The sequence below is a fragment of the Spinacia oleracea genome, chromosome 1, assembly GCF_020520425.1.
Source record: "Spinacia oleracea cultivar Varoflay chromosome 1, BTI_SOV_V1, whole genome shotgun sequence".
Classification (NCBI taxonomy): Eukaryota; Viridiplantae; Streptophyta; class Magnoliopsida; order Caryophyllales; family Amaranthaceae; genus Spinacia; species Spinacia oleracea.
The window spans coordinates 124268916-124285192 of NC_079487.1; the positions used below are offsets into that span (position 1 = coordinate 124268916).

Consider the following 16277-nt stretch of genomic DNA (forward strand, 5'->3'; position numbering starts at 1 on the left):
AGTAATAAATGAGATTATGAGAAAATTTAAGCATAATAGACACGTTGTTTTTACTATTGTTGTGTGTAATATGATTTTAATTTGAATTATACGCCATTTTATGGTTGAATTTGACTAAATATAAACTTTCGTAGGAAAATTTGTTAATTTGTGCCAATATTTTGTATATTTATAACCTAAATTAATGAAAATATAATGCGCGTTTTAAAATCTCTCAACCCGTTGGGTCAACCCGAACCCGAAAGTTCTGGGTCCCGAACAAGCATTTGCAAACCCGAACCCGAAAGTGACCGACCCGATTCAACCCGAACCCGAAAGTAATTTTTTACAACCCGACCCGACCGACCCGTTTGACAGGTCTACAAGTTCCACCACATTGCATTACACTCCGTACGTATTAGATTTTATTAAAAAAAGTCTAGTGGCTAGGTTACGTACAAAAAATATTATTTTATTAATGACTCAACTAGGAGTATAAAATACATCTTAATTACCAATTTATCATAGTATAATCTTATTCCTTCAAGTAGTCTTTTGTCCTTATATGACCCCTCTTGTGTATTAAGCAAATACTAGTATTCGTGAACTGCGTGGATACACTTGGAGCACATGACCCCCTCATTAACACTTGTAATTAATTATATTAGTGTTAATTAATCAATATTATTAATTTAATATCAATTTGGTATAAAATGATTATCTTATGTCTATCACTTTCTCTCTTTTTCACTCTTTTGCATGAGCACATCTAGATGACTAAGATCGAACGACCAAGATTATGACGGGTATATCTATGTGACAGTGATAATCTTCCTTATAAGATATGGACAACTTTTATTTTGAACTTGCTCATTAGCTCATTAATCGATATTAAATAGAGAAATCTTTTGTAAAAGAAAGTTTTTATTTTTATTTTTCGATAAGGCATAGGCACTCATACAAGGAGTCAAGGAGAGATATTCCAGCTAAAGACTTTCCTTACCACATTCGCGACAGGAAGATCCTTCTAATGATGTATTGGCTCAATAGTTAAAATTAAGAGTCTGTGTAAAATAGATTATAAGTTCGAAAATCCTCTCCACGTGTTTGTAATTAATATGCATTTTCCTTGCGGCTCATTCGCGAAAAAATAAAATAAAAAATGAAATAGGAAGATCCTCTCTGGTACTGTTTTAATTACTATTAATCCGGTAAATATTTTTCAACGATAAAATGTTTACGATGGCCAAAAATCAACAGTGATATAGTTTCCCCATGCCTATAAAAATGAAAAAATGAGCCTAATTTACACGTAATAATAATTTAGCATACTTCGGTGGTGTTTGGTTAGGAAAAGTTTGAGGGTAAAAGAGGTTTTTGAAGTGAATTAAAGATTTGACATTTTGAAAATGCTAATTGAAAGTACTAGGTTATAACTTATAAGAGGTTAGGAAGAGAGTTTTGGGGTGAAAATGCTAATTCTGAAAAAGCTCAACATATGAGCCTTTAGCAATTAGTGGTTTGAGAAAGAGAATGTAAAATGACTACTTTGTCCTAATATTGCCTAAGCTGCCCTATACCAATCTTGGCACCCTACATTATTTCCTTCCTGGAAACATATATTACTCACATCTCCTCCTTCATTTCACACCATTTACTTGACACGTTTTTTGTTGTAAGAAATTTATATTACGGAGTAGTATTTTTAAGCACTTGAATTTTATTTTATTTTGAATTAAAATTAATTCATTAATAAAAAGTCATATAACACCTACAAAAAAAATCTGAATCTATCAAATACATAACAAATCGAATCAAATAAAACTCGTTTTCTGCAAAATTACGATCATCGCGCATCGAACATCTTGTACACCCTCTAATACATCATATCGTTGTTTGATACAACCTTCAACGAGGGGGTCTTTTGATCTGTTGTAATTTTGATATTGAATTAAATCATATTCAATTGATTGTAGATGTAGAACTGACATCTGCTGCGACACCGCACAAATCTTCATCGCTGAATCAATTTCTCCTGCGAAATTAAATAATATTTTCCCTCGTACACCAGAAATTTAGGATCCTCTAACCTAAGAAAAATTCTCCCTAAAAGGAGAAGAAAAACCATGTCTTTCGAGGGAGAACAATTCCTCGCACAAGGAGGAAGTATTATTAAAACCCTAAAAATCAAACAAAATAAGAAAAAGAACAACAAAATAAAAAGATCTGGGCTTTCCACCGATAAAATCAATGGAAGCCCCTTCGAAATTCACTAATGGAGGCTAGGGTTTGAGAGAGGGAAAAGAGGGAGAGTTTAAGCACTTGAAATATATTGCAATCGTACTTGTAAAATTAGTAATAAATGTCTCTATTTGCAAATCAACATTTTGTATATCTAAAATTTTACTGAGGCAGTGTACCAGATTTGGCTTCAAAGAAACTTGAAGATCTTCACCAACAAAACTGATATTGCTACTGCTGTAGTTAATAGGATTTTGTTTATTGCAGCTCGTAGGTGTTCTGATGATATGAATAACCAGTTGATGTAACTGATGTAGGCAATCTTTCTTTGTTTAGATAGGGCTATAGTTGGTTTGTGGTCTTGTTGGGCAGTTGTACCGTTGTACCGTTGTTACCCCATCATTTTTGGAAATAAATATATATTTTATTTGCCAAAAAAAAGAACATTTTGTATATCTAAAATTTAAAATTAATAACTTTTTTAATTAAATTATTTTATTTATTCAATGATTATTCAAAAAATAAAGAGAAAATAGTCAGCACAACAAACTATTTGTCTAACATTAATAAGAAACAAATCACCCAACAACAAAGTATGCCAATGTTCTTAATGACCATTTTATATAATACATCCGCTCCTATGTGTTCTTTACAGTTACTGTTTTCACGTGAATCAAGGGGAGAGTGAGCAAGTGAGGTAGTTATTTGCAAGTGGGTGAAAGTGACATCCTTTTTAAGGGTGAAAGTAGATGAATAAAAAAAATCAGAATATAAGGTATAATCATGCAAGTGGGCCAATAAATGTTGCAAGTGTATGAATAAAAAATCAGAACATAAAGTGTAACTGTAAACATTGTATTCCCGAAAATAGAATAAAGCACAAGTGTAAAAAACTTTCAGGAACAAAGTTAAACGGAAATCGTAAAGAACTTTCAGAAACGGATGTAGTATTAAACAATTAACAACTAATTACAACACACTCTCACACAAACAGCTAATTCACCCAGATAGTCAAACCAAATAACAAACATAAAAAATCTAGCCAAACCAGCTAACAACTAAGTAGTAACAATTAATACGTAGTAGCCCCTAACTAAACAAGGCATTCATATTTTCCTTACTTTTCCTATTTCTCCCTAAGACTCATGCTCCATGTTACTAAATTATCAACAGATATACGTAGTATGTAGTAATTTTTATTTTAGTTTTGAATTAAACTTTTTGCGGCACAGTTCATATTTTCTTTAAAAAGGAGTATAATTAGTACTTCTGATAAGTATTGTTCTAATTAAATTTGGTGAGTTTAGTGTTAGTTATTTCCTTAGTAAGAAGTAATATTTATGTGGGGTCGAAAGAGAGGTTAATTCTTTTCCTACATTATGAAAGAGGATACAAAAGTGTTCGATATACACATATCATAGGTTTAATTGATGAAATGATGAAGTTTTTGTTTGTATCGATATAAATGCGGTCCATATATGTTAGATAAAAATATCTTTATAGACGTCTTATGACTTTTATCAATAAATTTAATTTATTATTAAAAAATACGTATACTTTTCCTGAGTGTTCAATGCCAAAAACATGAAACTAATTAATCCCTTTTCTCTTTGACAAAGCATACGTACATTATTGACTTTATTACTCTTAAGCCCATGCTAATCTTTTCTTAGAAGCAATTAACACAATTTAGTCATGGAGCTCATTAACACATAGCCTATTTTTTTTGAAATGATGATATATTTTTTCATTGCGGCTACTTTTAAAAAGTTTTTGTTCAATTCTTGTGCAATAATTACGAGTGGATTAAGTGCATGTAGAAGGTAAGTATGACTAATTGTGTTTATTTTTAGTAAAATGATCAATGTCTATGTTTACACCCAAAAAAGCAATAAATTAAATCCTCTCCTTCTAGAAGTTCTTGGAAAGCCGCCAAAAAGAATGAGGTGTGGAAATTTGATGGTGCCAAACACCTTATCTAAGCCTTTAAGCGTATCTAACATATTTTCATCAAAGGGGAAGAATTTGATACTCGTAAGGTGTTAAAGTTCGTAAGATCTTAAATTTAACAGGCACATGACTTGACAAACACCACAACAATTACATCTATCAATTTAATTTAGTTGGTTGACCATTTCTTCAGCCAACATCCTTGTGACAACGCAAGGAAGGGAATGACTGTTTGATTCTTACTATTGTGCTATAAAAAAAAAAAAACACTTAATTTAGTTAGGCTTTGTAGTTTAGTGAATGTGTTTTTCTTAATTTATTTCTTGTGCAACTTGATGTAAAAATAATCTGGATGATGTCACGTGATGGATCATGAATATCAAGGATTTTGTCCTTATAATGTTATCTTGCAAAGAAATCACGTTTAAATCCAATTTTTAAACTTTTTTTATTAATTTTTTTAAAACATTTAGTTTGGAAAGAAACATAGGTAATAATACTACGGATGAGCTAATTTAGTGGACATATTCACAGTGTTAGAAACTTGAACTTAAGGGTTCTTGTCATCAAACCATGGATTTTTAAATGTTTATTTATTGATTACTTTAAATGAGACTTATCTAACGCGTACGTTAGAGCGCCGCACAACAAATGGATTTCATTAAGAATGTTTTTTGTTATCTAAAGTCTAAATTATTCGCACCGCTTTTGTTATAAAGCCGTTCTGGAATACTTGCACCGTTTTAATAAACGATATATTTTCTAATTTTACATTATTTTTGTCACTTACCTAAGGTATACGAAGTACTTGTATTTCTAACATCTAAAAACAATTTAAAAAATCACCTCCACCCCTACCACCCTCAAAAAGTAGACACATTTTCCGCTATATATTAAAAAAAATACCCACTATTACATACCACCTAATTAAATAAGTTATTTAAATTGTCTTAAACTATGTGCCTGTCAAACTGGTGCGAGTATTTCGGGGCGAAGGAAGTATATGTTTCTAAAGCTAAGTAACTTTAAAGTAAATAGTTTATACAATTGATAAAACATCGAATTTTCTGTATAGATCAAATATTTACAATCTTCATACGGTTGGAAATAATTAGAATTTTTTTCTTAAAAAAAGATTATCAATTTTGACAATGTTTTTATGTCTTACATTTGATTATGTTTGTATTGTCAATTTCAATAAAACTAAATTGAATTCCCCTATTATTATGTTGATTTGTGTGGTTAAATCATGATTACATGACATGGTTGAATTTGAAATGTTAAGCCCTTAGAATGTTATTGACATGGCTTTATCTTTTAGGCCCATTATAAAACTTGATCTTATATTAAGTGGGTTTAAAACCATTTTAGGGGAAAAGGAAACCCTCATGAGTTTCTTTCCAATCAAACATTCCAATTTGTGATAGCTATGTAAGTGGGTTCCCAAGAACAATACGTATATGAAATGTCAATAACTACTCTTCATTACATCCTCCTCCTTTGCTTTCAAAAGAAAATGAAACATCATGACAAAGGAAAATTGTGCACGGCTTTACATAACCAATTTTGAGGTCGAGAGATCGAATTCAACTCCAAGCATCTCGTGGTGAGGATTCTCTTTCAATGTTATAGTCTTATTCGGGTTTCCGAGTTTGACTCAATAATACAAGGAAATCACATTCCCAACTTTTATTCTCATTCCACACCAGCATGCAGACATTAAAATTTTAAAGAAATGAGAATAAGGCTCCGTTTGGTAGGTCGTAAAACGTTTTCATTGTAAAATGATTTTTCATGGAAAACATTTTTCAAGGGAAAACACAATTCCAAACTAGTTTTCCTTTGTTTGGTAACTTAAAGGAAAATGGGAGAAGATGGTGAAGATTGAGGGGAAGAAAGGAGAGGGAGGTAAGAGAGGAAAGAAGGAAAAGTGGTTTCCCTCCATTTCAAATGGAAAAGTGTTTTCCACATTTGAGGGAGTCATGGAAAATTGTTTTACGTCCCTTACCCAACCAAACAACGTAAAATGATTGAAAATGGGAAAATCGTTTTCCATGAAAACGTTTTACCCCCTACCAAACGGAGCCTAAAACTCCCATTCACACCCTCAAACGCAAAGCAAACACCCCTTAAAAGATTATCGTGACTAGTTAGTCACATGGCAAAATTAGGTTAAAAGTTTGCTAAATATTGTAATTTTTTTTTATATGTAAGAAGAAGGGACCCTAGTGAACCAACACCTAGCACATGTTAACCAGTCTAGATCCGCACGTCATCGTTTGAACCACTCCTAAACATTTCGCAGTTAATGGGGCTCGAAATTAGTCACAAGGTGAGTTCCCCACCAACTCCACCAACTTATGTTGGTTACTAAATATTGTAATGATATATGCAAACCTTAATGTATTTTAGTAATGCATACCAAAATAGTTTACTCGTGCCCGTGGTGAGGATTCTCTTGTAGTCTTATAGTCTTACTCCGTATGAGTAACTGTTTTCATTTATAAGTTCTTACATGTAACCCTCAAATCTGCATATATTATTTTCCTTTTTTCTTATCCTTCTTCTTTTTGGTATTCCTACTTCATTTCACCTTATATGGAAGGCTCATATGTCAACTATTTTCGATTCATAAAACTTTGTTAAATTTTACGAAAATTGTTATTCAATGAACTTTATTTAGTTCGTATCTTCCTTTACCTTTGGACCTCTTTACATGTCCACAATATATTCTTCCATTTATCATGTGATTAGAATAAAAATTGAGACATAATTAGAGAAATACGTGTTTCATTTGGAGTAGTTGTTTAAGTTTTAGTGGTGAAGAACTAAAGATGATGGAGAACAAAGAAAGGATTCAATAAATAAAAAAGGAATGATATATTTAGAATATTTAGAAGAGGTGGGAATCTACTTTTGGAATTTTGGTTGAAACGCTTTACTTTTGGAGTTCCTTTTGCCCATATGCTCCACTTCTCTACGTACCAAAACTAAGCACATAGAACAAACAAATAAGTTATTCTTTATTTTTTTCCTTTTTTAAATACATCAAATTATAGGCGACGAACATGAAAATGTCAAAAATGATGAAGTACATAATAAGATAATCAGTTATAATGTTGAATCAATAGCGGAACTAGAAATATATATAATCAAATGGATTTAAATCAAAGTTTGAGTAATTTTGACCTTAATTTCAGACAATTGTATATGTTTAATTAAAATGACCGATTCAATAAAGGCAGACTCTTCCGACAACAAATTTTTCAGGGGATGAAATTTTAGGATTTGCATTGGAGCTTAAGAAAATATATTAAATATGATTTTTGTGTGTGTGTGAGTGTGTGTGTGGGGGGGGGGGGGGGGTTATGAGATCGGGAGCATGTTGAAGCTACTATTTTGTGCCAACCTCCGATTAGAGAGTCTCATTGGCGTGACTTCAGTAGGTTAAGATATTATATATACTGCCCAAAACTAATTTAGGAGGGTTCTCCTCCATATCATGTTGTCTTTTTTTTATAATTGGTTTTTCCTTTATCTGTTTTAAACTATCATGTATCCTTTAAATTTTATTATACCTTCACGTAATGCTAAAACACGTAATTATAAAAAAGATAAAAAAAAAGGTGAGATTGTGAAACCACTCACCGAGATCGAAGATCAAGAAAAATCAAACAAGATCCAACTTGAGTATATTTCTTCTTGTAAATTTATAAGATATTCAATTCCATTTTCATTAAAATAAGACTATCAATAATAGAGCATAATTTTAGAATTCCCTCCATCTTTCTGTACGTATATGGGCAAGTTGAATTTCTCTATCCTGTAGAAGATTCTATATTCTCTAACTTTGTTGCCAGTTTCAATCAAAGGAATGATGGAGATTGTGGTACTAGGCATAATTTTTTGGGAGTATAATTTTGACTTGATTGCATACAAATATGCAAAGGCATTATTGGCCGCTTATTGTACTTGTATGATTCTTCAAAATTTAATTTTATCCTATTATAATTGTATAGAACCATTATTTTATCCTGTTATAAAATCCACCACTAAAATTAGAATCATGTTCTTCTAAAAAAAAAGGGACTAAATGTATTAATCTTTGGATAAATAATTCTTCTTTCATATTCCATATTAAAAGGAGATACAATTTGTTGGAACAAAAAATATTGACATCACTAATTCAATGTGCTTGCTCAATTCTGCATATATTCATGCTTTGTTTTGCACCTATTTTTTTTGGCTAGCGGATTCATTATGAGTACTTTCTACATTATCATTTTGTGCGGTATTCAAAGTAATAAATATTTACGCCATACTACCTAATTAAGTAATTAACCACCAAACTATTCTCAGTAGGAAGTGTGTGATGTGGAATGTGGTTTGACAATATATACTAATTAACCATTATACACTATTATACACTACGGAGTATTTTACAAGAATTTATATAAAGTTATAGCGAGTACTTTACTGATGATACTCATTGAAATAGATCACTAATGATAATTTTAATGTGAAAAGCCCATCATAATTATTCAAATATGAAAATACATGATAAGCGTAACTAACCAACCACCACAGTTGTCCAAATACTTATTCAATGTCCAATTTTTTGAACTTGCTACTATAACAGTATGCCGTTCTTAGTTCTTACTTCTAAGTGTCATGTTAAACTTTTTTTTAAAAAAACATTAATTTATCAAGTATTAAAAATTTATGACTCTGAACCAACCAACCAACCCAACCGAACACATGTCTTGGTCAATACACAACCCCTACGCAATGTGACGAACTCATAATAAACCAATCGGGCCCGTTCTGGTCAGTGCCCGACTCAGCACGGCTTAAACCCGACCCAGCCGCTTCCGGTGGCCACCTCTATCGGTGCGTTGATCAAATAAATCACGGATACTCCGTATTAGACAAGATCACAAGACTTTCAATTGGGAAATTGCAAAACCTTAAAAGAATCGAAGACATAAAATGTTCAAGATCGTGGCTTTCTCTCTCCTCATCACACTTACATTAGCACTTGCCGACGAACCCCATTTTGGATCAGCTCGTGTTGTTTTCCAGGTTTCTGCAATTTCGCTTGTTTATTTTACTGTACATTCTATTTCATGTTCAATTTTTGCTTTTTTTGTATGAATTTGGTAAATTTCACTAGTTCATCCTCATCATTTCTATCCTTTTGTCGAAATGTGTGCATTGTTTACTAGAATTTTGGAGATTATGATGACAAAAATAGGAACCAAATTATATTTGGGTGACAAATTTCAGATTTATTTTTCATTGAATCATTTCACTGGAATGTGTGTGTGATGATACACATTGTTAAGATATGTTATAATTTCAAGTTGTACCCACTAAGAATTCAATTTTTTTAGGTCACTGATTAATGTTTGATATAAATGTATTTGCTTTATGTTCTAGATTTACTTGAAAAACCCTGAATTGTTCTGAACTACGCTGAACTGAACTTTTTCGAACTTAAATTAGCCCGAAACAAGACTTATTTGAGGTGATCTAAACTGAAGTTATTATCCAAAACTGAATCTATTTGAAATTCTTAGGGTTTGAACTTAATTTACCTGAACTTATTAACCGTGAACTGGATTCATTTAGCCGTCAACTGAGGTTATTAGCCCGAAACTGAATCTATTTGAAATGTATTAGCCCTGGAACTACTACACTATTTGAACTTATTAACCGTGAACTGAATATGATGAACTGGATTTATCTTTGAAAGGTGAAAAGAATAAGGATTTTTGTTCTTCGACATCATGTAATACCCACATCTTTTTCCATCTGTTTTTCTGCCGCTGAGTTTTTGATACTCAGAGTATGATTTATGTGTCTGTCTGTTAAGTCATTTAGCCTACAAATATAATATGATAATACATTACATATACTAGTATACTGTTTCTAACATACTGGTATCATGTGTGGCCGTGTGGGTTTGTAGGGGTGTGATTGCTTGTTTTAAATTCCTACTTCAAATCAAAGCGACAAAGCCCGCTTTGATTTACCTGAGTAATACTTTTTATTTGTACATATGCATATTCTTTTCGTTTCTGAATCCTGACGTATGTATGTTGCAATCATAGTAAATATTTCTGCTTCTTTTACTGTACCCTTCATATAGATCTGTTGTTCTTGTTGGTTTATGCTGCAGACAAATTATGGAGACGTCGAATTTGGTTTCTTTCCTAGTGTCGCCCCCAAAACTGTTGAACATATTTTCAAACTTGTTCGATTGGGAGGCTATAATACCAATCATTTCTTCCGGGTAATGATTTGACTTATTTGGTTTAGTAGCTAAATAGTCTTTGAACATAAAATGTTAATGGGTCAACAAATTTCCTCGAGGCAGGTTGACAAGGGTTTTGTAGCTCAAGTTGCTGATGTAAGAGGAGGCAGAACAGCTCCTATGAACGCTGAGCAGAGGAAGGAAGCTGAAAAAACTGTTATTGGTGAATTTAGTAAGGTCAAACATGTTAGGGGTATCCTTTCTATGGGGAGGTAAAGTTTAAGAGGCCTTTGGGCTAACTCCTTTTCCTTATATGTTATCTCTCATCATCTTTTGGTGGCTTTGTTTGAGTTTGTTTTATGCTTACCAGTGTTTCGGCTTCATAGTTGAATTCTGTTAATTGTTCCTCCATGAAAAAGTTCTCAGAAATGTGCTTCAAGCAGTCTTGAATTTGGTTGCACTTCGTATTGGTTTTCTGGTTAATATAATCGATACAAGATGGACTCATCTTAGCTATTCTAATTTGGCGTACTTCACGATTGTTATGTTGTGTTTTTTCCTTGGTTCTCGTAGTGCTGATATTGTAGTTGTAATAAACTTATTACAGGTATGATGATCCAAACAGTGCATCATCTTCCTTCTCAATACTTCTCGGTGATGCACCTCATCTTGATGAAAAATATGCAGTCTTTGGCAAGGTTATCAAGGGCGATGAGACACTGAGAAAGCTTGAGGAACTGCCTACACGAAAAGAGGGCATATTTGTAATGGTACTACTCTATACGCTGTCTTGGTAGTTGTGTTGTTTAATCAAATTGTCTGTAACCGCTAGCCTAGAATCTGATTATGTGTTTAAATATTGCCTAATATACCAAATGTTGCAATGCTAATGAAAAGAGAAAGTCGTTGATGAGATCATGGACCATCTTACACTAACTTATTTTAAGACATTAAATGTTACTTCTAAAAAAGTAGAACTAAGAAGCCACTCCCTAAAATACATACTGACCTTGGTATCACAATAAGTTATACGAGACTTTCCCTAGTTATGATCGTTTGAGCTTCAGATAAATATATACTTATTTTTAAGAGATTTTCTTTAATAAAGTTATAGAGTTGAGTGCCAAGGAACAAAGCAGAAAAATATAACAGCCAATTGGAAGCAGAGGTAAACTGCCTTGCCTATTCTTGCTCTATAGCGTAAACATTGGCAAAGATGTCAATATAGTTTTGTTCTCATATAATGCTAATCCGAGACAAACTTTTAAAAGTTGACACTTGAGTCATGCTTGGGGGTAAGGTATTAAGGGGGTAATGAAAGAAAAAATAAAGAGAACGAAGGTGGATGGAGGGGGTGGTAGTGTTGTGTAAGGAGAAGGGGTATTGCCCTCATTTGGGGATAATAACCCATCATCCCCTTAGCTCCTCCCTCCATTATCGCTTCATCACCCCTTTTACCAACACATACTCATCCGCATTCTCTTTATTTTGTCTTCATCACTCTCTAATTAGATACCTTCGATCCAAGCATGCCATTCAAGTGATGAATATTGCTGCACTATCTCCATAGCCTGTAGCTTCAAATTCAGTCCTGTTGAACAGTGGTGAAAGAATCACTTTGACTTCTGAACTGAAATCTAGAACGGAGTATGTCTCTGCAGCATACTGATTTGATGGAGAAATGCTCACGATTCAGCTTTTTTATAGTGCCTGGAACAATGGTAAAACAAAATCCCTGCTGTTATGCCTGTTAACCCTCTGGGGCTCTGAGTCAGGCTGCAGCCACCCGAACCAGTTTAATGAGCTTCCAATAGATAGCGCCATTGTTATTTGTTCTTCCACCATTCTGAAGTAGGTTTTATCTAAACCAAATATCCGTCGAAACCATTTTCTTTAGCATGTGAATTCAGTTTGTGCTTCAAAGTAAGCAGAGATGGATAAATCAACTACCACACGCTAATGTCAACAAGTAAGCAACCATGGATATAGCCGAATGCCCTAATGAGTTAATAATTTTGCTGAATAATATCATATCTATTCAAGCCTTATTTCCAAATTCCAACCAAAATCTTAAGCCTACCCAATAAACTAATGAAGCTTGGTATTTGACTCACCGTAACTCAGGTACCAGTTGCTACTGCAGTATGTGCCATGTCATTGGAAATCTTTACACACTTTATCAATCTTCTACAAGACTTAAACAGATCATACACCTGAGACAATAGGCACGCAAGCTTAGGAGTTAGGAACACTGAGTTAATCAATCACAGCATCCTAGAGTTGGTATGTGTTACAAATTAATCCTGTTTGCCATCTTTTCTACCAAGCCCTCACATTTAGCACAAGATATCTAAAGGGTAAGAAACCCCTAGAAAACTCAGAAGCATCAAGAATTCTATTCCAGTCTTTCATAACAGCAGACTTCTGGATGTTGGCCTGCAATCCTGAAATACTTTGAAAACAAATAAAAGTCTTGAAGTTAAAGATGAACAAACTAAAATTCACCCTTACTGCATAAGATCAAGTCACCTGGAAAACATAGGTGTATCAGCTTCTTTGCCTTACATCTGGGATGGAAATATGGAATTTGTACTATGGAATTTCACCGACCACCTTGAGAATTCTTGACAAATACTTCATGCATATTACAAACAGCAAGGGAGATAACGGGTCACCCTGTCTCAAACTCCTCCTGGACTGAAAGAACCCCTGACAAACGGTATTGATCATAAGTGAGCTTGAGTGTGGACACACACAGTAATCCGATTGGACAAATATGGAGGGGAATCGCATAGCCACCGTTATTTCTTGGAAGAAATCCCACTCTATGATTTCATAAGTTACTATGGAGCCTGGTTTTCCAGATTTGCTACCATAGAAATCCCACTTTCATTAAGCAGCCTGGTTTTCCAGATTTGCTATTACTATACTGTTTGACCATTATCTTGGGATACCATTATATTTCTCACTATGTATCTTCCATGAACAAAAGCACCCTGATTATCAGCTATCAGATCTGGCCGCACTTTGTACATTCTGTCACACAAAATCTTGGTGGTGCATTTGTAAATCATATTGCAGCAAAGATACAGGCCTGAAGTCACCCACATGTACAGGACATTTGCCCTTAGGTATTAGAGGAAATTTAGGGACATTAATCTCCTTCGAAAACTTTCCACTAGTGAAAAAGGAGAGAACTTTTTGTGGGAATTCAGACCCCACTATATGCCATGTATCCTGAAATAAGAAGTTGTTTACATGAGGAAATTGAGTTGTATTAGGAATATACGACTAATCTTATGTTTTTTCTATTAATTAGACAGGGCCTTGTTTGCCACTCCTTGTTAGGCTGTATAAACATTATCCTTGTGTGATTAGTAATGCCAAGCTACTTCACATTTGTATATGGTGTCAGAGTCACAAGGCTAGGGCACTAGCAAAAGTTTAAAGTAACCCCCACTATGTTAAGAGAACCACTGAAAAAGACATACTTGTTGGTTTCATAAGATAAACTTGGAACTTTTTGGTGACAATTATGAAGAGTTTGCTAGATCAATATCAATCTGTTTGGGTCTTTGATCTCAACTATCCAAAATGCATACCTATCCCGCTAACCTTATAATCACAAAATTCATGATAACTTTTGGCTACTATATTCCATTACTTCTTGGGCAGCTGGTCATATGTGCACAGTCTATGACGCTGAGCTTGAAAATGATGCTTGGTCCAATCAAAATACATTTGTGCTCTAGCTATTTTGTGGTGTTTCCAATTTAATGAATAATCATAAATATTTTGTATGAGGCTTGTTATCCTTTGAGTTGACCAACTCAGCATATGCAGTCCTGTCATATTTTGAAAAAGAGTATTATCAGATCTGACATCAAGTCGCAGTGATTAAAGGTTAAGCCATCATGAAAGGAAAATTTCAATCAGTAACTGAAGAAACGTAGAAAATCTTAGTAAAGGTTGGAGCCAGTGAGTTCTTATGAATGTGAGAAATTTCAGAAGCCAATCTCTAGTACTTATTAAATTCGATGGCGATTAGTTAGAGCATGAGTTGGAAAAATGACGATTTATACACTGGATGCAAACACCTTTTGGGTCTCTTGTATGGTTGATAGTGCCTGCACTGGGATAACATTTTCCTATAGGTCAAAAAGTTAGGCTCTATGGTAAGAAGGAGAATAATATTATGAGTGGTATGTGTCCTGTAATATTCTAGACAAACTATGGGTCTTATGAGCAGCCTGATTTTTACCATGTTTAGTAACCATGTTCTGGACCGTATTCCACGTTTTTGGTGTACCAATATTTTCATGAAACAGTAGAACCCGTAGAAATTATCTTGGAACTAAGTGTATAAATGTTTACAGGAGGAGGAATCAACCATGTTTCTGATTTAATTTTCTTATCCTGTGTGTGTTGGGGGGGGGGGGGGGGGGGGGGAGATTTAAGCAGTGGGTTCTTTTAAATACTTCGTAATATGTAAATCAACTTTGTTCTTAGCTGCATGTTGCACTTTCCTAGTTACTGAGATGTGAGCAATGAAATCAGTTTGTTCTCTAATATGACTTCACGTAGCTTTGAGTCGAAACCAGGGGCTATGTTATTCAAACTATTTTCTCATGTCACTCAAGTATTGAAGTACGATACACTAACATGGTTATGGACTCTTGCACTCCACTTAAACTTCTCATAGAATGGCCAAATCTGAAATTTGGTTCCGTACTGGTGTCTTGAATCTTCACCCATGCAATTATTTCTTAATCTAGGAGCTTAGGTCACACTGGTCAAGAGCGACGCTTTTTTGAAATTCTATCCAAATCGTAAACATTGGAGAATTCTTATACATGTAATTGATGCTTGATAGTTGATATGATGTCATTGAATTTAACTCGCATATTTTAATCTTGCTTTTATTCCCTGCCCTTCTTTTTCCAGCCTGTGGAGCGGATCACAATCCTGTCTTCTTACTACTATGGTGAGGATTGTTTGCATCCCTCTGGAAGTCATCCATTTTTTTTGCCTTTTTGTCTTTCATAAATTATAATTTTTTCTGTAAAACGAAATGAGAATTATCTATACTGTGCTGACGCTCCCTATACGGACTATATATTGTTTTTCTTTTTTGCTAGAGGTAAATAGTGAAACATGTGAAGAAGAGAGATCAATTCTAAGAAGACGCCTTGCTGCTTCAGCTGTTGAAATTGAGAGATGGGTAAAGTGACTCTTGATGAACATCTTATCAATTCTTGCATATGGAGTTTATTTTCATTGCAAATTTGTGATAAATACTTACACCTTTGTTCTTTTAATTTTTTGTGTACGGCAGAGAATGAAATGCTTCCCATGATTCTGTAGGGACGATGAGAGGTTGGTGGGTTTTTTATGAGTTTTCCTTTTTTACTACTATACATTTCTCTGTGTTGTCTTTCAAGTGTGATGTGTGAACAGTTCAGAAACAGTTTCTTCTTTTTTGAGCTTTATTAAAAAGTAATGCTTTATATGTCTCTTATTAAATGTATGCGTGTACATCTAGTTTCCACACATCTTATCGAATTTTGTCTGTGGAATTTGGGTGTTCCCATTGCTGTCCAAGTTGTGATACTTGTCTAGTGCTTTTTGCAAGTTCTAATTTACTTAATGTAGGAAATCGTAGATAGCATTTGATATTGTGGTCATGTGGTGTGGCGAGGTTTTGTCATGAGAAGCATTTTGGGTGTATTAGGGTCAGTTTGTTTCAATTGATTTCAACTTGATTCGACTTATATCAGCAAAATAAGTTCAGATAAATTCAGTTAAGAAAAAATAAGTTTTTTCAGACACTTTACACTCACAAATAAGTTTT

General features: G+C 33.8%; 1 protein-coding gene across 1 annotated transcript; it reads left to right on the plus strand.

Annotated features, from left to right (window-relative positions):
• Positions 1 to 8948: 8948 nt before the first annotated feature.
• On the plus strand, positions 8949 to 15802 carry LOC110784456 (peptidyl-prolyl cis-trans isomerase CYP23). Its single transcript, XM_021988909.2, has 7 exons — positions 8949 to 9252; positions 10352 to 10465; positions 10550 to 10698; positions 11034 to 11196; positions 15371 to 15410; positions 15565 to 15647; positions 15762 to 15802. Exons 1-7 carry the CDS (start codon positions 9160 to 9162, stop codon positions 15780 to 15782), a joined length of 663 nt encoding a protein of 220 aa, XP_021844601.1. The 5' UTR covers positions 8949 to 9159; the 3' UTR covers positions 15783 to 15802.
• The last annotated feature ends 475 nt before the right edge of the window (positions 15803 to 16277 follow it).

What these genes read in the sequence shown, in the direction of transcription:
- LOC110784456 (XM_021988909.2), top strand. Translation starts at nt 9,160, where the DNA reads ATGTTCAAGATCGTGGCTTTCTCTCTCCTCATCACACTTACATTAGCA. An exon ending in CAGCTCGTGTTGTTTTCCAG is followed by an intron (nt 9,253 to 10,351) that starts GTTTCTGCAATT and finishes TTTATGCTGCAG; the next exon opens with ACAAATTATGGAGACGTCGA. An exon ending in CCTGTCTTCTTACTACTATG is followed by an intron (nt 15,411 to 15,564) that starts GTGAGGATTGTT and finishes CTTTTTTGCTAG; the next exon opens with AGGTAAATAGTGAAACATGT.